The 23,429-nt window shown below is 41.3% G+C and overlaps 1 protein-coding gene across 1 annotated transcript in view; it reads right to left on the minus strand.

The window, feature by feature from the left end:
* Positions 1-2,953: 2,953 nt before the first annotated feature.
* Positions 2,954-23,429, minus strand: part of LOC132386880 (prosaposin-like) — a 31,722-nt gene continuing 11,246 nt past the window's right edge. Inside the window, exons 3-6 of the mRNA XM_059959234.1 lie at positions 20,104-20,252; positions 15,268-15,348; positions 7,493-7,603; positions 2,954-3,333 (exon numbers count right to left, since the gene is read on the minus strand). Coding sequence (XP_059815217.1) covers positions 3,292-3,333; positions 7,493-7,603; positions 15,268-15,348; positions 20,104-20,252 — 383 coding nt within the window. The 3' untranslated portion in view covers positions 2,954-3,291. The remainder of the gene's footprint in view (positions 3,334-7,492; positions 7,604-15,267; positions 15,349-20,103; positions 20,253-23,429) is intronic.

The raw sequence follows: 23,429 nt of genomic DNA on the forward strand, positions 1-23,429 counted from the left end.
GTGGACCTGATTCTTTTTACGTTATATGTCAATGATTTGGATGATGGAATTGATGACTTTGTTGTAAACTTTGCAGATTTTACAAAACTAGTTGGAGGGGAAGGTAGTTTTGAGGAAGTAGAGAGGCTAAGAAGGACTTTGACATATTAGAAAAATGGGCAAAGAAGTGGCAGGTGGAATATTGTGTCGGGAAGTATATGGTCATGAACTTTGGTAGAAGAAATGAAAGGACAGTATTTCCTCGGTGGAGAGAAAATTTAAAAATCAGAGGCGCAAAGGGACTTGGGGGCCCTTCTGCAGAATTCCCTAAAGGTTAATTTGCAGGTTGAGTCTGTGGTGAGGAAGGCAATTGCAATGTTAGCATTCATTTCAAGAGGACTAGAATATAAAAGCAAGGATATGACATTAAGTCTTTCTTAAGTGCTGGTGAGGCCTCACTTAGAGTATTGTGAACAGTTTTGGGTGGAAAAACATGATGCTGCTGCTCAGGTGCATAGTTCACGATCAGAATCAGAATTATTATCACTGACATATGTCATGAAATTTGTTGCTTTGTGGCAGCAGCACAGTGTGATACATTAAAAAAACAGAAATTACAGGGAGAATCAGCTGACACATGATTATCGCAGCCTTGACATGAGCAGATCTGGAAGCTGTTGGCAATAGCTGAACCAAACTCTGACTATATCCCAGTGTTCGGCAGATATGGATTGAACTGATTTGTCATTGATGCAAAGTGATTTCCCACCTCTGCTGCTGCATGTCTAAAGGAAAGAACAGGAAGTTCACTACTGACTTGTGAAGGGAGTACAGTAACTCAGATCCTGCTACCTGGAGGTATTGCCATGACTATTTTGATGGAATGAGTCTCATTTGACAGAGTGCCATGCAACAGCAGCAATTATTTCATTCGTCTGGGAACGGCACCAACTGATTTAATCACCTCCTGTTCTCTTCATTTTTGTCCTTGCGTTCTGTTCGCTGGAACCCTGACAATGATTCCCATAGGATGTTGCAGAACTCACTGTATTTTTGTTATGACCTTGCCTTATTTTGTTCAAGCATTCTGGCTGATGTTTCAAATGTTGCAGAGCTGAGAAGAGAGATAATTTACTGTGTTTTACAGCCATTCCAGGTTGCAGAAACTGGCTGTTTGTCTTGTTTCAGGCTGGAAACATCAGTGTGTGATTCCCAGGTCTTAATTTTGTAAAATGTTTTTGAGTGGATTCAACTGCGTAAGACCTTTGGTCAGTCCTGAACACTGAAGGAGGGTGGTCTGGGGATTTGGGGTGTTTTTCGGATTGGTTGAAATAATTTTTACTCTTGCTCTATTTTATAAAAATTATATCACTGAAATATTTCCCTGTCTGCTTCCTACCTTTCAGCTCATTTCTGTCAACCAGGGTAAATAAAATTTTCAGAATTGTTTAAGCATTGAGCAATTGGTGTCAGTATGAATGCTGCGTTGTTGATATAACTGAACAAGCCTTAGCCACCTGAAGAGTAATGCCATATGTGTGTATATTTTTAAGCATTTGGCATTATTATATATATATTTTTTAATCTACTTCTCTATTGCTAGTTCCAATTCCTTGCTTTCTGCAGATATAGCTTTTACTTTGTGTCTAACAAATGTACAAGCCCGGATGGTGGTGATCGACAATCTTATTTGATCAGGATTTGGTCCTCAGGAAACTGTTTGTTTTGTGCATACCCTTACCCTGGCGCACTTTGGATAACGGAAAACTAATTAAATTTATAGTTTTATAGTTCAGAGTTGCACAGTCACACAGAACAAGGCAGCAGGCCATTGACATCCCAAGTCTGTCTCAACTATAGAGTACATCTTTGCATGAACCCTACACAATCCTGTTGTTATTCTCCTCAGATTCTACTAGGGACAGTTTACTGGGGACTTCAACCTACAAACCTGAACATCTGTGGGATGTGGAAGGAAACTAACAGCACCTGAGCAAAAGCCACATGGTCACAGCAGGAACATGTAACCTCCAAACGGTCGGAGGTTTAGGTTTAAATCTGGGTCACTGGCCAGCATTCTATTGCGGGGAAGATGGATTCCTTATAGGAAAGTCAAATGAGGAAGAAGCGGACTGTTGGGTTGTGTTGACATTTTGCTATGGCATTGTGTTTTGACATCAAATCATCGAGAAGTACAGAACAGAAACAGGCCCTTTGGCCCAACTAGTTCATGGTGAAACCACTTAAACTGCCTACTTCCATCCTGTACCGGGACCAAAGCCCTCCATAGCCCTACTATCCATGTACCCATCCAAACTTCACTTAAACATTGAAACTGAGCTTGCATGCACCACTTGTGCTGGCAGCTCATTCCACACTCGCACAACCCTCTGAGTGAAGAAGTTTCTCCTCATGATCCCTTTTTAAAATATCTCTGCAAGGGCTCTGGCAATTTCCGCAATTGCCTCCCGTAGGGTCTGAAGGAGCATCTTGTCAGGCCCTGGGGATTTATCTACCCTGATTTGCCTCAGGGTAGCAAACACCTCCTCCTCTGTAATCTGTACAGGGTCCATAAAGTTGATGTTGCTTTGCCTCTGTATTCATCCCCTGAGTAAGTACAGATGCAAAAAATGCATTTAAGATTTCCTCCATCTGTTTTGGCTCCACACATGGATTACCATTGTGATCTTCCAGAGTACCAATTTTGTCCCTCTGGGTCACTGGACTCCACTTTGAGGAAAATGTTTGCATATAGGAACCTCAAATGATGGAAGGGCTGACCACAGGGCTGTGTTGATATATCTGCTGTGGTGTCATGTTTTGTTTGGGTAGGAAAGGCCGTGTTCTCAAGTTGATTTGTTTATGATGCCTTCTACAGCAGGGAAGTGTTGAGCCTTGTATGACTGACTACTTGAGGCAGGTTCAGCAGCCAGATATTGAAGGGTACGAGAATGAACCACAACTCTAAAAGCTTATTTAAGAAACAGAACATGATCTTAAAGCACTTTAGTCTGCTGAATTTTTACAGTTGATGAAATCAAAACCCCAATCAATATTTGTCATTGAAACTCTGCGTATATGGCATCTGGCAATGTTGATTCGATGGAAGTAAAGGATTACCAATAATCTCGTCTCTGTAACATCTCACAATAAAAGAGATTGCATTGAATGCACAAGCTACAGCAACACAAAATTGCTTAAAGGAAACATGCAAACACACAAGCAGAATCATCATTTAACTGGTACTAAAGGAAGAGCCTTTGCATTTTTTTAAGTATTCAATTTCTGTTGCCTTCCACCAGTGATATGAAATTAGCCCTGTTTCCAGCGGCGTCTCTTACAGTAATCAACAGCCTAAAAAAAAATCCAAATAGAAATAAGATATTTTTGTATTATCAAATTCATAATACTCTTTCATTTTACAAGCACCTGATCTTTAAAATTGCTTACATTTTTCTTAAGTTCCTCTAGATTGATTATAATCTGTTATGGGTAACCCTAGGTAATTTCTGAATTAAGTACATGTTCAGCACAGCATTGTGGGCCGAAGGGCCTGTATTCTGCTGTAGGTTTTCTACGTTTCTATGTTTGTTAATTTTATTTAGCGATACGGCATGGTAGCAGACCCTTCCAGCCCAATGAGCCCATGCTGTCCAATTGCACCCATACGCCCAATTAATCTAGTAACCAGCAGGTCTTTGGAATGTGGGGAAACCAGAACACCTGGAGTAAACTCACGCAGTCATGAAGAGAATGTACAAGCTCCTTGTAGACAATGGTGAAATTGAATCTGGGTCACTGGCACTGTAGTAGCATTAGGCTAACTGTTATGCTACTGTGTCTTGTCACCATTTTGGCTGCATATGGCATGCTGCGTGACAAGAAGGGCAATGTGTTTTTTTAAGTAGAGAGATAACTGCAAGGTGTATCTGAAAGATCAAGAAAATGGCACAGAAAAGGAGTTGAGGCGGGCATATATCATAGTGAACGGTGGGGCAGGCTTGAGAAATGGAGTGTCCTACTACCCCTCCTAACTTTTCTTTTGTGAAAGAACACAAGAAGTTAACGTGAGGGCATACCGAGTAATTAAGATAAATGTTACTTTAGCCCACAGCGAAAAAAAAGTCAGAGTACAAGTATAGAGATGTCTTCCTCTAATTATTTAGATCCCTGGTGAGACTGCATTTGAATTACATACAGGTTCAGTTTCCCTACCCAAGGAAGGATCACAGTGACTTATCCAACTTGATGCTTTCCAAAAGCTCCAGCACATCCTTTTTCTTAATGTCTAAAAGCTCAACCTTTTCATTCCACTGTAAGTCATCCCTACAATCACCAAGATCCTTTTCTGTAGAGAATACTGAAGCAAAATATTCATTAAGTACCTCCACAATTTCCTCTGGCTCCATACAAACTTTTCCACTGTCACACTTGATTGGGCCTATTTTCTCACAACTTATCCTCTTGCTCTTCACATACTTGTAGTATGCCTTGGGGTTTTCCTTAATCCTGTCTGCCAAGGCCTTCTCATGGCCCCTTCTGGCCCTCCTAATTTCATTCTTAAACTCCTTCCTGCTAGCCTTATAATCTTCTAGATTCATAACATTACCTAGTTTTTTTGAACCTTTCATAAGCTTTTCTTTTCTTCTTGACTAGATTTTCAACAGCCTTTGTACACCATGGTTCCTGTACCCTACCATCCTTTCCCAGTCTCATTGGAATGTACCTATGCAGAACACCACACAAATATCCCCCGAACATTTGCCACATTTTTGTCGTACATTTCTCTGAGAAAATTTGTTCCCAATTTAAGTTTCCAAATTCCTGCCAAATAGCTTCATATTTTCCCTTACTCCAATTAAACCTGTCTGTTCCTGTCCCTCTCCAATGCTATGGTAAAGGAGATAGAATTGTGGTCACTATCTCCAAAATGCTCTCCCACTGAGACACCTGACACCTGACCAGGTCCATTTCCCAATACCAAATCAAGTACAGCCTCTCCACTTGTAGGCTTTTCTACATATTGTGTCAGAAAACCTTCCTGAACACACCTAACAAACTTCACCCCATCTAAACCCCTTGCTCTAGGGAAATGCCAATCAATATTGGGGAAATTAAAATCTCCTACCGTGACAACCTGGTTATTATTGCATCCTTCCAAAATCTGTCTCGCTATCTGCTCCTTGATGTCCCTGTTACTATTGGGTGATCTATAAAAAAACACCCAGTGGAGATATTGACCCCTTCCTGTTCCTAACTTCCACCCATAGAGACTCAGTAGACAATACCTCCATGACTTCCTCCTTTTCTCTGATCTCTGATCAACAATACCCTGCCCTCACCTCTTTTGCCTTCCTCCCTGTCCTTTCTGAAACATCTAAAGCCTTGAACTCTTAAGTAGCCATTCCTGCCTCTGAGCCATCCAAGTCTCGGTAATGGCCACAACATCACAGCTCCAAGTATTGATCCATGCTCTAAGCTCATCCGCTTTGTCCATGATACTCCTTGCATTAAAATAGACACATCTCAAACCATCAGTCTGAGCGAATCCCTTCTCTATCACCTGCCTATCCTCCCTCTCACACTGTCTACAAGCTTTCTCTATTTGTGAGCAAACCACCCCTTCCTCCATCTCTTCAGTTCTGTTCCCACCCCCCAGCAATTCTAGTTTAAACTCTCCCCAACAGCTTAAGCAATCCTCCCTGCCAGGATATTAGCCCCCTCAGATTCAAGTGCAACCTGTCCTTTCTGTACAGGTCACGCCTGCCCCAAAAGAGGTTCCAATGATCAAAAAATCTGAATCCCTGCCCCCTTCTCCAATCCCTGAGCCACGCATTTATCCTCCACTTCAGTCTATTCCTATACTCACTGTCACATGGCACAGGCAACAATCCCAAAATTACTACCTTTGAGGTCCTGCTTCTCAACTTCCTTCCTAACTCCCTGTAGTCTGTTTTCAGGATCTCCTCCCTTTTCCTACCTACGTTGTTGGTACCAACATGTACCACGATCTCTGGCTGTTCACCTTCCCACTTCAGGATATCGTGGACATGATCAGAAACATCCTGGACCTTGGCACCTGGGAGGCAATCTACCATCCGTGTTTCTTTCCTGCGTCCACAGAATTGCCTGACTGACCCCCTAACTATAGAGTCCCCTATCACTTCTGCCATAATCTTCCTTTCCCTACCTTTCTGAGCCACAGGGCCAGACTCTGTGCCAGAGTCTCAGCCACTGCTGCTTCCCCCAGGTCAGATGTGGGAAGTCCAGGAGTACTTATTGTAAAGGGGGACAGCCACGGGGGTACTCTCCAGTATATGACTCTTGCCCTTCCCTCTCCTGACTGTTACCCTCTTATCGGTTTCCTAAGGCCCCGGTGTGACTACTTGCCCATAGCTCCTATTACCTCCTCACTTGCCCTGATTAGACGAAGGTCATGGAGCTGCATCTCCAGTTCCCTAACACGGTCCCTAAGGAGCTGCTGCTCGACGCACCTGACACAGATCTCGCCGTCCGGGATGCTGGCAGTCTCCCGGACATCCCACATCTTAACACATCCCAGTACAGAACACCGGCCTCACAGACATACTTTCTATTCCTATTCTTCACAAGTAACTTACCTTGCCTCAACCTGTTATCGCTGAAGCCCTGTTGAGCCAAAGCCCTCCTATTCTGACTCCCTCTACTCTGTCTCCCGCTCTATAAAGCTGTCTTATTTTAAAACTCTTCCTGCTGGTCTAACTCATTGACATTCATACGCTTTCACAGTTGTTCCTCGATCAAACCACCGAAGTAATAATCATTTCCTGTTAAACACTCCTGCTGGTCTAACTCACTGGCATCCATGCGCCTGCGCATTCGTTCCTTGATCTTTGTTCCTGATAGCTGTAACACACTTGTGGAAGAATGAGGTCCTGTTCCCTGAGATTGCATTGGGCTTCATTGGAAAAGAGTAAATAATACATTATCTATCTGATGTCACGATAGCGTAGTGGTAAGCATGACACTATTACAGCTCGATGCATTCCAAAGTTCATTTCCAGAGCTGTCCTGTCTCTGTATGTCCTCCCCATGGAATATGTGGGGTTTCCCTCGTTGCTCCGGTTTCCTCCCACATTCCAAAGACATAGCAGGTAGGTTAATTGGTCATTCAAAAATTGTCCTGTAACTAGGTTAGGGTTAATTGGGATCGTGGGGTTGCCGGGCCGGTGCCTGGAAGGGCCTACTCTGCGCTTTATCACTAAATAACCGTTGCAGAATACCTTGTTCCTGTTGTAGTCATGGTGGCTCTAGTGCAGCCCCCCTGATATTGGTATAAATTATATTAAGGTCTTTAAGTTGGATGCGACCACAGTGTGAAAGGCAGGCTCTCGGATCCCAGTTTTGTTGGTTCAGTGCAATACTCCAGAAGGAAAAATAAACAATCAGATCTGTTTGTCACCCACTGTCTTCTTTTTTATCTCTGGCTGCTAACACTATTCCTGTATCACATCAAAAAATAACGTTTACTTACAGTACACTTGGTGGCTGTAAGTAGGCTCTTACACCAGTACGCTGGTCCCAAAGTACATACAACCCGTCCAAGCATTCGTACAGTCTGTTTCCTTACACAGAGGTCCAGTTCCTATCAGTAAATCAGAGGCATAGATAGGGTGGATAGTCAGTACCTGTTTCCCAGGGCACCAATAGCAAACACCAGAGGGCATATGTACAAAATTAAGGGAGGGAAGTTTAGGGGAGACATCAGGGGTAAGTTTTTTTTTGCACAGAGGGTTGTGAGAGCGTGGAATGACTTGCCAGGGATGGTGGTGGAGGCTAAAACATTCGGGGTATTTAAAGAGCAGGGAATCTGCAGATGCTGGAAATTCAAACAACAACACACACAAAATTCTGGTGGAACACAGCAGGCCAGACAGCATCTATAAGAAGAAGCACTGTCGACATTTCGGGCCGAGACCGTAGTCCTGACGAAGGGTCTCGGCCTGAAACGTCAACAGTGCTTCTCCTTATAGATGCTGCCTGGCCTGCTGTGTTCCACCAGCATTTTGTGTGAGGGGTATTTAAGAGCCTCTTGGACAGGCACATGGATAAAAGAAAAATAGAGGGTTATGGAGTAGTACTTTTTTTAAAGGATTATATGGGTCGGCACAACATGGAGGGCTGAAGGGCCTGTGCTGTAGTATTCTATGGTTCTAAATGTGCAACATTACACTAGTTAAAATTACTTTGAAACATTATGGGTTTGTACAACTCCAAAAGATCATGCTGGAAATATTCAGCAGCTGAAGAAATATCACTTCAGGTTGATTAAAATTACTTTTCGCCGAAACTAGTAAAGGTTTGGAAGCAAGTGTAATTTAATTAGAGAACAACTGGGAAAATAATGGAGTGAAGTCAAGATGGCGCTAAATGGCGACTCCTTTGTTTGCATCTTCAGAAACATTTATATCTTTGATATCTCTCTTTTCTCTTTTCAAGGTTCTTCTGAAGACTCTGGCCCGGAGTTACTCTCTGACTTTGGTTCTCTGTGGGAATGGGACTTACATCCTCGATTGAAAATCAATTAATGAAAACTAAATCTGATTTTTATATACATAGTGATAAATCTGGTAAACTGTTAGCTAGTCAATTGAAGAATGCTCTGGTTAAACGTCAAATCACTAAGATTGGTCAGCAGAATGGGAATCTGACAGTAAATCATGATGAGATAAATAAGGCATTTCAAGATTTCTATACCTCCCTGTATCAATCTGAATTTCCTCAAGATTATAATACCATGTCTGATTTTCTTGGAAAGTTAAATTTTTCAAGGTTATCATCTGATGATCTTTTGATATTGGATACTCCTATTACGGATGTAGAAATTAAGGGGGCTATTTCCTCAATGAATTCTGGGAAAGCACCGGGTCCAGATGGTTATACAGTTGAATTTTTAAAATTTTTTTCCGCTACTCTTTCCCCTTGGTTAGGTAAGGTTTTTGAGGAGGCCATTAGATTAGGGAATTTGCCACAATCTTTTTATAGAGCTTCCATTTCTCTAATATTGAAGAAAGATAAAGACCCTACTAATTGTGCTTCTTATAGACCTATATCTTTATTGAATGTAGACTCCAAGATTTTTTCTAAGTTACTGGCATCAAGATTGGAGAAGGTATTACCCAAAATTATTTCAGATGATCAAACTGGCTTTATTAAAAATCGTTATTCTTTTTTTAACATTAGGAGATTGTTGAATATTGTTTATACTCCCTCACATGATACTTCAGAATGCGTGATTTCATTAGATGCAGAGAAAGCATTTGACAGAGTTGAATGGCCTTACTTATTTAATGTGTTGGAGAAGTTTAATTTTAGTCCGATATTTATATCATGGATTAAATTGATTTATCATACTCCAGTAGCCTCAGTGGTTACCAATAATCAAAGATCTCCCTTTTTTCGCCTATTTCGGGGCACTAGACAGGGATGTCCTCTTAGTCCATTACTATTTAACATTGCCTTAGAACCTTTGGCAATTGCCATCAGACAATCACAGGATATTTTGGGTATTAATCGTGGGACAGATATTCATAAGTTATCTTTGTATGCAGATGATTTATTACTATTCATTTCTAACCCGGAGAAATCCATTCCAGCAGTTTTATCATTATTAGCTCAATTTAGTGAGTTTTCTGGGTATAAGTTAAATCTTAATAAAAGTGAATTGTTTCCATTAAATAAACAGGTCCCAATTTATGGAAATTTACCCTTTAAATTAGTTAATGACTCTTTTACTTATTTAGGGATCAAAATCACAAAAAACCATAAAGATTTATTTAGATTTAATTTTTTACCCTTAATTGATCAGATTAAAGGTTTGTTTACTAGGTGGTCACCTTTGTCTCTATCCTTAATAGGTAGGATTAATGCTATTAAGATGGTTATTTTACCTAAGTTTTTATATATTTTTCAAGCGATACCAATTTTTATCCCGAAATCTTTTTTTACCATGTTGACTCTAAAATTTCTTCATATATATGGCAGTATAAAAATCCCAGGTTAGGTAAAACATATTTACAGAAGACAAAAAAGGAAGGCATTACCTAATTTCAGATTTTACTATTGGGCAGTTAATATTAGATATTTGTTATGTTGGTTGAAAGATGGGGGTGGATCTTTTGGCCCTTCTTGGGTGAGTTTAGAAACTAAATCGGTATCAGCTTATGCTTTGGGTTCTATTTTAGGGACTTCTCTCCCTTTTGCTCTTTCTAAATTGCCGAAACGAATTGACAACCCGATAGTTAAACATACATTGCGTATATGGTTTCAATTTCAGAGATTTTTTGGGTTGACTCAATTCGTTTTAAATAGTCCTATTGTATCTAATTGTTTTTTTCACCCTTCCATTATAGATCAAGCTTATTCAGCTTGGAAAACTAAGGGATTACTAAGATTTTCTGATTTATTTTTAGATAATTGTTTCATGTCTTTTGAACAATTATCCAACAAATATAACTTGCCGAGATTTCATTTTTTTAGATATTTACAGATCAGACATTTTTTAAGTTCTGTACTCTCTACGTTTCCAAATTTTGTGCCTTCAGATATTTTGGAGAGTTTATTTGAATTAGACCCTTTTCAAAAAGGGCTTATTTCAAAACTTTATAAAATAATTATGAAGATACGTTCAGAGCCTCTTTATAAGACTAAACAGGATTGGGAAAGAGAGCTTAGTTTTAGTATTTCTAGTGAGAATTGGGATAGAATTCTTCAATTAGTTAATACATCATCGTTATGTGCCAAACATTCACTAATACAATTTAAGGTCGTACATAGGGCCCATATGTCCAAGGATAAATTAGCTCATTTTTACTCTCATATAAGTCCTATTTGTGATAGATGTCAATCTGAAATTGCGTCTTTAACTCACATGTTTTGGTCTTGTTCATTTTTGGAGAAATATTGGAAAGATATTTTTGATATTATTTCTGCGGTTTTGAATATTGATTTACAACCTCATCTTATTACCGCAATTTTTGGTTTACCAATGTTAGATTCACTGCATTTACCTTCTTCAGCCCGTCGAATGATTGCATTTCTAACTCTGATGGCTAGAAGATCTATATTGTTGAATTGGAAAGAAATTGATCCTCCCACTGTATTTAATTGGTTCTCTCAAACTATGTTATGTTTAAATTTAGAAAAAATTAGAAGTGGTACTTTTGAGACTTCTATTAAATTTGAAAAGTTATGGAGACCATTTATTCAACATTTTCATATGATGTAATATGACCCTGTGCCAAGTTCATTTGATTTCCCAGCTTTCAGCTTATGTATTTTGAGAGGACCGGAAGTGACGGCATTGATGAATACTTATTTTTGTGAGATATTATAAACAGCCCGCTTTTTTTTCTCCTTCTTTTTTGTTTTTCTTTCTTTTATATTACTTATTAGTTATAGTTATTAGATTAGATTAGCTAGTTCTGCATTATATAAATTTTTTTTGGTTTTTTTTCTTTCTTTTTTTCTGTTTTTTTTATATTATACATTATGAAATATTTAGATTTACTATGTCCATACATATATCTTATGGCTTATGTCTTGGTGAACTCATTTATATTGTAACTATTATGTATGTTTTTTTTTCATATGTAATGGAATGTGTATGTTGGTAATTTCTTTATCAATATATCATCTGTATTCTGTCCATATTACTAATACTAATAAAAAGATTTAGAAAGAAAAGATTTGGAACATTGGAACTTAAAACAGTACAGGTCCTTCGGCTTATCATGTTGTGCTGACCCTTTTACTTATGACAAAATCAATCTAACCATTCCTTCCCCATACAGCATTCAATTTTTCCATCATCCATCTTAAATGTCCCAAATGTATCTGCTTCTAGCAGAACCCCAGGCATCGTGTTCCATGCACTCAACATTGGTAAAATAATTTACCTCCTATACTTTCCTCCTTAAACCTTAAAGTTAAACCTCTCGCTGCTTTGGGCGGAAGTTCCCACTTGCTTCAAAAGGAAACAATTTTACCAGTGCTTAAGAAGAATAACGTGAGCGGCCTTAATGACTATCACCCAGTGGCACTCACATAGACAGTGATGAAATACTTTTGAGAGGTTGGTTATGACTGGACTGAACTCCTGCCTCAGCAAGGACCTGGACCCACTGCAACTTGCCTATTGCCACAATAGGTCAATGGCAGATGCAATCTCAATGGCTCTGCACACGGCTTTAGACCACCTGGACAACACAACTACCTATGTCAGTGTGCTGTTCATTGACTATAGCTCAGCATTTAATACCATCATTCCCACAATCTTGATTGAGAAGTTACAGAACCTGGGCCTCTGGTGTGTGCTTAGCCCACTGCTCTATTCTCTATATACACATGACCGTGTGGTTAGGCATAGCTCAAATACCATCTATAAATTTGCTGAATTTATATAAATAATATAATATAATAACATAAATACACCCATTGTTGGTAGAATCTCAGGTGGTGACGAGAGGGTGTACAGGATGGAGATATGCCAACCAGTGGAGTGGTATCACAGCAACAACCTGGCACTCAACGTCAGTAAGACAAAAGAGCCGATTGTGGACTTCAGGAAGTGTAAGATGAAGGAACACAGACCAATCCTCATAGAGGGATCAGAAGTGGAGAGAGTGAGCAGTTTCAAGTTCTTGGGTGTCAAGATTCCTGAGGATCTAACGTGGTCCCGACATATCGATGCAGTTATAAAGAAGGCAAGACAGCAACTATACTTCATTAGAAGTCTGAAGAGATTTAGTACATCAACAAATGCACTCAAAAACTTCTACAGATGTACCGTGGAGAACATTCTGACTGGCTGCATCACTGTCTGGTATGGGGGGTGGGGTGGGGGGGGGGGGCTACAGCACAGGACCAAAAGAAGCTGCAGAGGGATGTAAATTTAGTCAGCTATATCTTGGGTACCAGCCTACAAAGCACCCAGGGCATCTTCAAGGAACGGTGTCTCAGAAAGGCAGCGTCCATTATTAAGGTCTTCCAGTAGCCAGGGCGTGCCCTTTTCTCACTGTTACTATCAGGTAGGAGAGATAGAAGCCTGAAGGCAAACACTCAGTGATTCAGGAACAGCTTCTTCCCCTCTGCCATCCGATCCCTAAATGGACATTGAACCTATGAACACTACCTTACTTTTAAAAATATGCATTATTTCTGTTTTTGCACAATTTTTAATCTATTCAATATATGTATACTGTAATTGATTTACTTTATATTAAGTGTTATTATTATTTTTCTTCTTCTACATTATCTATTGCATTGAACAGCTGCTGCTAAGTTAACAAATTTCATGACACATGCTGTTGGTAAAAAACCTGATTCTGATTCCTTTATATTAGCTTATTCCCAACTACCCCCCCCCCCCACCACCTCGGAAAGTCTGGTTGTCCACTAAATCTATGCATCTTATCATTTCACCTCTCATCCTCCTCTCCAAAGAGAAAATCCCTAGCTAGCTCAACATATTCTCATAAGGCTGCTCTCTAATCTGGGCAATGTCTTGGTAAATCTCTGTACCCTCTCTGAAGCTTCTACATCCTTCCTATAATGGGCCATCTAGACATAACACAGAAATCAATGTGAGAAATTCTCTACTGCTCCTAACTGATTCTATAACTTTCAAGGGCTCTTTATAATTTTATTTGCACAGTTTATCTTCTTTTACTTATTGGTTTATAGCTGGCCTTTGTTTATGGATAGCTTTTTGTAAAATTTGATTATGTCTTTTTTTTTCTGTAAATGCCTGTCAGAAAATGAATCAAGGTAATACTCACAAAATGCTGGAGGAATTCAGCATCTATGGAAAAGAGTAAACATCGACTCTTTATTCTTTTCCATAGGTGCTGCCTGACCTGCTGAGTTCCTCCAGCACTTTGTGTGTGTTGCTTTGAATTTTTAGCATTTGCAGCCCTTCTCGTGTTTGCGAGTACATGCTAACATTTGCACAATGATAATACACTTACTTTGAAATTTGAATTAATTGTTATATTTGATGAAGCCTCATCACAACTGGCCAGTCTTGACACAAACTATATTGGCTGGCTACCTGGAATTGTTGAATTCAATATTCAGCCCTGATGACTGTAGCACAGCTATGGGAAAATAAGGTTCTTTTCCCCAAGATTATGTTGGGTTACATTGGAGAAATGAAGGCAAAGTCAGAGAGTTCAGAGTTGGAGCAGGATGGAGAATTAAAGCAATAATCAGCCGGAAATTCAGGATGTCCTTACAGACGTCTCAGACGTGTTCTCTGAAGTGGTCAGCCAATTCATCTTTGCTTTCTTCAATATACAGGAAACCACAATGTGAGCACCCAATGAGCAAAGTCTGGGGGAAGGAAATGGGAATCACTCCCTTGTGGATGGAATGTCTGGGGCCTTTGGTGAGGAAGGAAGTAGATGGATAGGGGTTACTTTTCCTGCAGCTGTAGGGAAAATGGTGTGAATAGGACAGGAGGTGGATGAATAAACCACTATGTTAGGAATGATCCCTTTGGAATGCTGGATGGGAAGGTGATGTCTCTTGATGACATGACATCAGAGGTAATGGAAATTACCAGGAAACCATTGCAAAGTGGACAGGGAAACCATTTTTGGTGTGGGGAGGGGAGAGGGTGTAAAAGGAGGAAATGTAACAGATGTAGTTGACCCTAGGGGAAGGAAGCTGTGGATATGGAAGCACGGGTGGGTAAGTTTCCTTGGTTAAGAACAGGTGAATGGAGCCATCAGAGGGAAGCAAGATGGGAGGAGATGCAGTTGAGGTAGCCGTGTTCCAGTTTAAGATGGCGTTGGTGAAGTACAGCAACAATTTGCTGACATCAAACACAACTATTAACTACATTTTATTAACTACACTATTAACTATATTATTAACTACCAGTATCTGCAGATTTTTTAGCTTTCCAAATGGATCAATCATGCCCATTTGTAATTCCAAAGGCATTTTGTAAAATAAGGGGGATACATCCTCGTGGAATAATAACATTAACTATCTGCGATATTTTAAACAGCCCAAATTAGTGTGGGCCACAGCAGACAGAATCAGCAGCTTACGTACCTTGTCATGCAGCAAAGACCCCTGTGCTCCCTCCATATTATCACCTACCAGTCTCACGATTCATAATGGTGAATGTAAGCAGTCGTTGTTTCAACTAAACATTTCCATAAAGAAATATCTGAACAATAATTACTAAATATCCCTCTTTGCAAACGTGAAGAATACCTGAAGGATATCATTTAAACTTACCCAACAAATGTCCTTTTCCTCCTGGGACTTTTCAAGCAATTTGCTAAGCTCTTTTTTGTAAGATTGAACGAAGTTTTCACACTGAGAAGACCAAAGCAAACAAAGAAAATCAGTTCCATCCAGGTAGAAGTAACAAATTCTGCTGTACATTGTTCTTACCATCAGTACAGTGTACACCAACTACCAGAAAGCAAAATGAGACAGTTACAGATGAGCATGGGGAAGTATTACATAGAACACTTCAGCCCACGTTGCTGTGCCGATCTTTTAACCTACTCTAAGATCAATCTAACCTTTACCTCCTACATAATCTTCATTTTCTTATCATTCATGTGCCTATCTAGAGTTCCTAATCAAAATCAAATCAAATCATCTCTAGTTATCATTCAAACAAACATAGATACAGCTGAATGAGACAATGTTCCTCTGAGGCCAAGGTGCAAACACACAAAATAGCAAGCAAAAAAGCATATTCATTTAAGAAAATATAGATAGTCCAAGACTCTGATGGTACAGTCTCCCAGCAGTCCACAAACGCACGGAGTCCAGCCTGTTACTCCATTGCTCGAACACAGGAGAGTGGCACTAACGGGAGAGGCCAGTCCCCAGCCAAGCTCGGATGCCACACTACAACACTCACACGTCTTCTCACCTGGTCCAGCAGCAGCAGGCAAGCCTGATCATTGAGGCTTAGTCCTCACTACATGGAGGCTGCACAGCTCCCATGTCGCCTGTCACGCCACCAGACAAGGGCAAAAGGCTGTGGCAGCCTACATTATCATTGCCCAATAGAGAGTGAAATATCCGAGACAATCTCCTACCGTTATACTGTATGCCACCTTTGCGCACCAACTTCGATGCCTTGGAGTAGCAGGCCGTAAAATGCTCTGCAGCCAGGTCTGCATCTCCGAACCCGCATCTGCTCTGACATCCCAAATGGCTCCTTACCTGAGTTTCTTCAATGCCCCTAATGTACTTGCCACTGCCAGTACTTCTGGCAGAGCATTCCATGCACTCACCACTCTCTGTGTAAAAAAAAAATATATATGTTACCTCTCCTATATTTTCCTCTAATCTGCTTAAAATTATGCCTCCTTGTATTAGCTATTTACACCCTAGGAAAAAGTCTCTTGCAATCCACTTGATGTGTACCTCTCACCATCTTCCACACCTCTAGCAAGTCACCTCTCATCCTCCTTCACTCCAAAGAGGAAAACCCTAGCTCACCCAACCTATCCTCATATGACATTTCCTCTGGTCCAGGCATCATCCTGGTAAATCCTTTCTGCACCCTCTCCGCTCTCCAAAGGTCCACATCCTTCCTATAAAGAAGTTTCAAAGTACATTTATTATCAAAGAATGTAAAAATTATACAACCTCGAGATTTGTCTGCTTACAAACAGCCACAAAGCAAAATACCTGAAATAACCCGATTAAAAAAAGACCAACACCCGATGCATAGAGAAAGGAAAAACAAACAATTCATGCAAACAATAGGAGCGAGCAAGAACATTTCGAATCAAGTTGAGTCCTTAGATCCAAATCCTTGGAGCAGCCCGGACTAGGCCCAAAGCCTCAGTCTCAGTTCATCATATTAGCGCAGAGGTGTCGAACTCAATTGCACATGGGGCCAAAACTCAAAGCACACTTTAGGTCGCGGGCCGAACGGGATAAACGTTTATTGAACACACTAAAACTAAACATTTTTTGAACATAAATATGAATAAAAACAGACAGGAATACTATTCCAGAAAAAATAAACTAAAACTTTAAATAACTTAAATATTTTGCTCTCCATAAAAATAGCTCCTGTATTATACAAGTTAGAAATATGAGCATGCTGCAAAAAAACCCTGAAAATATAAATAAAATTTGTGCTTTTCAGCAAAAGTTAAAACAACAACAAATCAAAACACTCAGTTTTCTTTGCTCTTATGCCGTTTTGTCAGAGCTGGATGCTTGGCATCTTTTCTTGGCAATAGGTTCGTTTAGGTTTGGTGTAAGGTTCTGTGTTGTGGAGATTCTCAGGATGGACTGCAGGTGTTCATCAGTGAGACGACTCCTGTGTGATGTTTTGTTAATCTTCATCACTGAGAAAAGCTTCTCACACAGATATGTGCTACCAAACATGCACAACGTTCGAGCCGCATGTAGACGGAGCTGAGGCATTGCTTCAGGAATGGAGCGAATAAACTGTACGGGCCCTGCAGTGTCATACTTTGCCTTTAGTGTCCCATTACACTGCAGCTCTAACAGCTCCATCTGAATCTGTACAGGTGCAGTTTCCACGTCGACGGCAAATGGGTTGCAAAGCAGCTCGAAATTAATGTTTTGAGCTTCAAAGTCACCAAAGCGCCGTGCGAACTCAGTGCGAAGTGCGCTCAGTTTATCAGCAAAGTGCGCATTTGGGAACATCATTGTGCCCACCTGGTTCAACATTACTTGGCAACAGGGAAAATGAGGCAAGTTGCACTGGTGCATTTGTGTCTCCCATAGGAGCAGCTTCACTTGAAATGCCTTCACTGCATCATACATGTCAGTGATCATGCGGTCACGTCCCTGGAGCTGAAGGTTTAAGACGCTGAGATGTGTTGTTATGTCAGCCAGAAACGCCAACTCACATTTCCACTTTTCATCCCGCAAAACTGTGCAGTCTTTTCCTTTACTGTCCATGAACTGACAGATTTCCCTGTTGAGCTTAAAAACTCTATCGAGAACTTCTCCCCGACTCAGCCAACGCACCTCTGTATGATAAGGAATGTCGGCAAACTCTGAATCTAGCTTCTGCTCTGCGTTCAGGTTTTTCAGCTTATCCTGATGTTTGGTCTCGTAGTGCCGTCTGAGATTAAATTCCCTAATTACAGCCACATTAGCTCCACAAATAAGACACACGGGTTTACCGGCAATGTCAGTAAACATATACTCAGCAACCCATCGGTTTTGAAAGACTCTTTTTTTCAGAATCAACTTTTCTCTTCGCCATTGTTAGGGGTTAGCTTTGACTTCAGAATTGCGCTTGACGCTGGAATGTTCCCGGGTAGCCTATCGGCAGCTGTTGCGCTCCATTATGGGATCTGTAGTTCGTGTGTTATCGCCGGGCCATTAATAATTAAAATAATAGATCTATCTAAAATGATCTCGCGGGCCAGATATAATTGTACGCCGGGCCGGATATGGCCCCGCCGGCCTTGTGTTTGACACCTATGTATTAGTGGGACAAATCTTCATGAAACACAGCAGCCAGGGCAGTCTCATATCCTCAGCGCCATGGAGAGAGGAGTGAACATCGCAGAAGAATGAGCAAAATTGGCTCTCCCTCCAATTCTGACACCCTGTCTTTCCAGTTTACCTGGGCCAGCAGATCATACCTCACATTAGGACCCAGGTACCACTGCAGCAAAAGGCTCTGGGCCTAGACCATGAGGCCTAACAATTCACTCTGGGCCCAGACTTCACTTTGAGACTTCCTACCTACTTTTGATTTCTTCTCAATTTTAACAGTCATTTCACTCTGTTGCACAAATATTTTCTGTAATCAGGGAGTGGATGCAAGGTTAACACTTACTGCTTGTCCCTTCTTTTAAGTGCTAAAGTTCCTCTGGCAAGACCATAAGACCAGAACAGAATTAGGTCATTCAGCCAATCAAGTCTATTTGATCATGGCTGGTTTTATTTTAGGTCAGTACTCCCACAATGTAGTTGGGCAGGGTGTTCAAAGGCAGTAACAATGAAGGACTGGCAGTATTTCCAAGCCAGACGTCCTCAGGCACCTTGGCCTCCTAGGTCAGTGGAGATGCAGGTTTGGGTGGCACTGTCAGAGTAGCCAGGGTGCGTAACTGAATTGCATTTTATAGATCTTGGAGATCTCCTGTACAGACTGCTTCATTAGCTTTGGCAGTTCCACATGTATTTAAACATTGTCCATCCTGCAGCAAGTATCCTTCTGACCAGCAGGCTCCTGTATGGAGACCGCAGGGAAGGTTTGGGAATTACTGATACTCCTTTGCTGGCTTTTCCAATCCCCACTACATCAATTCACAAGCCAGGAGAGATCATCCTGCCAGCCACAGTCACGCCAGGAAAATGTCAAAGTAGACCCAACAGACTGCATGACCTCATTTTGCGATGTCTTGTGGCATTACAATGGAAGATTGTTTCGAATTCAGCTCTCTGGACAAGCTCAGTATCGGCTTGTGAAGTCCTTGTGAAACCCAATCTGAATGTTGGTGAGTCCGGTTTGCTGAAAAATGCTGTTGAATTCTCCTTCTGAGTCTCTGTGGAGGACTCAGAGTGAACCTACTAGGCAGTGATTAGATTGGATTTTCTTGCCTTTTTATTAAAAGGACTTCCTAGGCAATTGTGCATATTAGTAGTTTAGTAGTTGAATATGGAAATAGGGTTAGAGATGCGGCTATTCAAGTTAGCAGACTTTCAGTTCTACCGCTGGGACGTTGTCTAATTTGAAAGCCTTTTCTATTTTCCGAGTTATCAGTTGTGTCTTGATATCTAAAGCATCAGAAGACTGGCTTGTGAGAGCCTTGGAGAAGCTGGGATGGATCTTCCATCCATGACTTCTTGCTGAACAAATATATTTTGGGAAAATGTAACCAGACATTTCAATGTGCTGACTCACTCTTAACATGAGTGTCGCACACGCATCTACCAAACCCAGCATCTCCACCAGTCACCCTGGAAGGGCAGAATCTGGAGGTGTTTGAACATTTGCAGGACACCTTTAAAAACAAATTATTTTATTGAAATTCTGAGTGAAGATGAATTTCTGGCATCATTGCTGTTGGAGCCCAAACGTACACTTTCACATCCCCATTAACTCACCAGAGAACTTTGGGTTCCAGACCAGGAGCTGCAACCTTTCTCCAGCAGTGTCTTCACTTCTGAACCACTCTTCTGAGCCTGTCTGAGATGTTGCGCAATGCTGTCACATGCATCACAGGATATGATATCCCGCTGTTCATACAAAAGTTCTGGATTGTGGAGGGATTTGTATTAGATAGGCTACAGATTTTATCAGTGCAACTTCGATCTTTATGATGTATAATTGCGATAATGGAGAAATCCAACTATAAAAATTTCACTTACACTGGTGATCCTACTGTGGGGATTTAGAAAGTTAGGGAAAAAATAAACTACTGTGTGGTGAACTTTTGGAATTCTTGAGTTTGGAGTTGTGGAGGCTCACTCATTGAGTTTGTTCAATTTGACTTCCCATTCCAATGTATCAGGCCAGGGTCTCCTCCTATGACGCAGCAGCAACACCCCAATCTGTTTGGATAGCGTCCAGCCTGATGGTGTGAACGTCACACTTTAATGGAAATACAGTGAAATGCATTGTTTGTGTTCAGACTGGACTGGAGGCAGGCTGCAAGTGTTGCCATATCTCCAGTGCCAACATAGCATGCTCATAATTTACTAATCTTAACTTGAAATGGAAACTCAAGGAAACCCCTGTGGTGCGGTGGAGAGAATGCATGAAACTCCTTACAGATAGCAAATCTTGAACTTACAGCTGGCACTGTAAAGCATTATGATAACTGCTATGCTACTGCGCTGCCCCAATATTGTGGAACTGAATGAAACCATTAAGTCATAATACCTATCACTTCTCATTCAGAAATTCCACCATTGTTCCTTTTTTCCCCACTTTCTTCCCAGGAATATCCAATTAGATCCATTTTTAGTTCTTTTTATACTATAAGACTATAACTGAAGGAGGAAATATTGGGTCCATGTTTACCTCAGCATTCAATACTTTCATGATTTCCATCTCAACAATTTAGCCACCCACCCATATCCCTCAGGATCTGAATCTGCTGATCTTTAGCTTCACTCCTTGTTGATGCACAATCCCAGCAACCTACAAACAGGCTGAGGGATTAAAGAGGCAAGAATTCCATCAAACTCCTGACTTGGGCTGTGCAGAGATATTTTAGTGAGTCAGGAGGCGAGCTACCTGTTACAGCATATCAAGCCTTTAATTGTGTAAGTACTGAAGGTGCAGAAGCAAGTCAATCTGGTCTGATGGAAATTGTATATTTCTCCTTATAGTTCTATACTTGTATTAAGAAACACACGGTGAACTTCCAGTTCTGCTTTACCATGGCAATGAACTACTTGTTCAGTAGATTCAAGCCACTTCCTCATGAGAAGTGGTGAGATCATATTTCAGCTCCTCGAGTGCAGCGGCTGCAGGATATTTTGAGGTAATTGTAGTGTTCTCACTCGGGTGTAACAGAACCCGAACACCGAGGTAAACTGTCGTTAATGAAAACAGGGTCGCAGTAAGATTAACCATTTACTGTTCAATCTTCCACATTAGCGTATGGTGAAAATTGTTGATAAAACAATACAAGATTGGTACAGTATTTGTTTCCCTCTAGATATCACACTTCCATCGTAAATACTTGCAAAGGTAAAACTACAACAACAACATTACATTAAAGTGCAGCATACAGTCAGAATCTACTTACGCCATTGACTGCTTTAAATACACTTCAACACGACTATCCGCAACTCTTTAACTAACGAAAACATAAACCTTATCGACCGTCGTTACTTTTAACAGAATCAGCTTTAACATTTTAATTCAACATATCGATTATCTATGAACTTACAGCGTTGCTCCACTGTGATTTCTAATGCGTAGAAGACAACTTTTCTTGTGCTGGACTCGTACATGTGAGCCCCCCACCTTTCCGTCTTTCCCAAACCGGTATTTTCCCACAAGACGCGGTGAAACCGGATGTGACGTCATCGCATGCCGCGATATATTACGGACAACGAATTTACTTAAACAATCCTAACTTTAACTAAAAAATGCTAACACACGAATTACTAAGCAAAAATATTATAAACTAAATAACTGCCATAAAGGCAACACACTCCCCGCTTGACCTTCGTAAGGTCACAATGAACATAATACAAAACTTCAGTCTCTAAATCAGTCCTTAGGTAGAAGTAGAATGACTTCTGTAACTGGCCTTTGGTAAATTTTCACATCGCCTTGGTCGGTAGTTTTCGACTCGACCTTCCTGACATGTCCATCCCTACTAGGGAATGTGGCAGTGATTCTGGCCATTGGCCAGCAGTTGCGGGCGATTTGCTTGTCCCTGAGCAGGACTAAATCTCCAACTTGAAGATTCCTGCCAGGTTCTGTCCACTTTTGTCTGTGTTGCAACAAAGGTAGATATTCCTGTCTCCAGCGAGACCAGAACCGATTTGCCAGAGCCTGGACTTGTCTCCATTGCTTTGTGTACAAATCCTTATCAGAGAAGTCCCCTGGTGGAGGGGGAGCTCCTGCCTTCTGCATAAGGAGCATTGATGGCGAGAGTATGAAGGGGTTTTCCGGGTCAGAAGACACATGTAGGAGTGGTCGTGCATTTATAATGGCTGTGACCTCTGCCATTAGTGTGCACAGTACCTCGTGGGTCAATCGGGTGCGTTGCTGCATCTCAGGTTTCCTTTTCAGGATTTTTGCAAGGGCGTGAACCGCTTGACTGCTTGCTCTTTGTTGTTTGGCAAGCACTGGCGTGGTTCTCTGAAAGGCAGTGGGGCGACCCCATTATTTGCTTCATCTCTGAAGACTGTGGTGTCTTTTGTTTTCAAGAAAATGGCATCTTGAGCTGATGAAGCATGTTTATTACCATGTTCCGTTTGAGCGAAGACTGACTGACCCAGCGTCTCGTCAGTTACTTTGCGCTTGTTAAAGCCTTGTTGTGCTTCCTTAATACACGGGACACTTGTGCGGGGTTGAAAAGTTGAATGGCAGCCACTCTCTAGCATGTTGGTCTTGAGTGTGCTAACCGTCGGTTTGTGTACATCGCCAGGGCACACTTCTCCTATCACCACCCAGCCCAGATCCAGGCGTTGCGCAAAGAGGGCGTCGTGTGGTCCATTGACCTGCTGCCTAACCTTGAGTACCCGGAGAACATCTCTCCCTAATAGCAGGAGTATTTCTGCTTTGGGATCCAGTCCTGGGATGTGTTTGGCGATGTGGTGGAGATGTGGCTGGTGTAGTACCGCACTTGGCGTTGGGATCTCAGTGCGGTTATTCAAGATTTCATTGCACTCTAAGAGTGGAGGGAGACAGATGACGACTTTACCATCCAGGGACTCGATCTGGAAGCCTTCTGCCTTCCTTCCGT

This window comes from Hypanus sabinus, unplaced genomic scaffold (genome assembly GCF_030144855.1).
Source record: "Hypanus sabinus isolate sHypSab1 unplaced genomic scaffold, sHypSab1.hap1 scaffold_1356, whole genome shotgun sequence".
Classification (NCBI taxonomy): domain Eukaryota; kingdom Metazoa; phylum Chordata; class Chondrichthyes; order Myliobatiformes; family Dasyatidae; genus Hypanus; species Hypanus sabinus.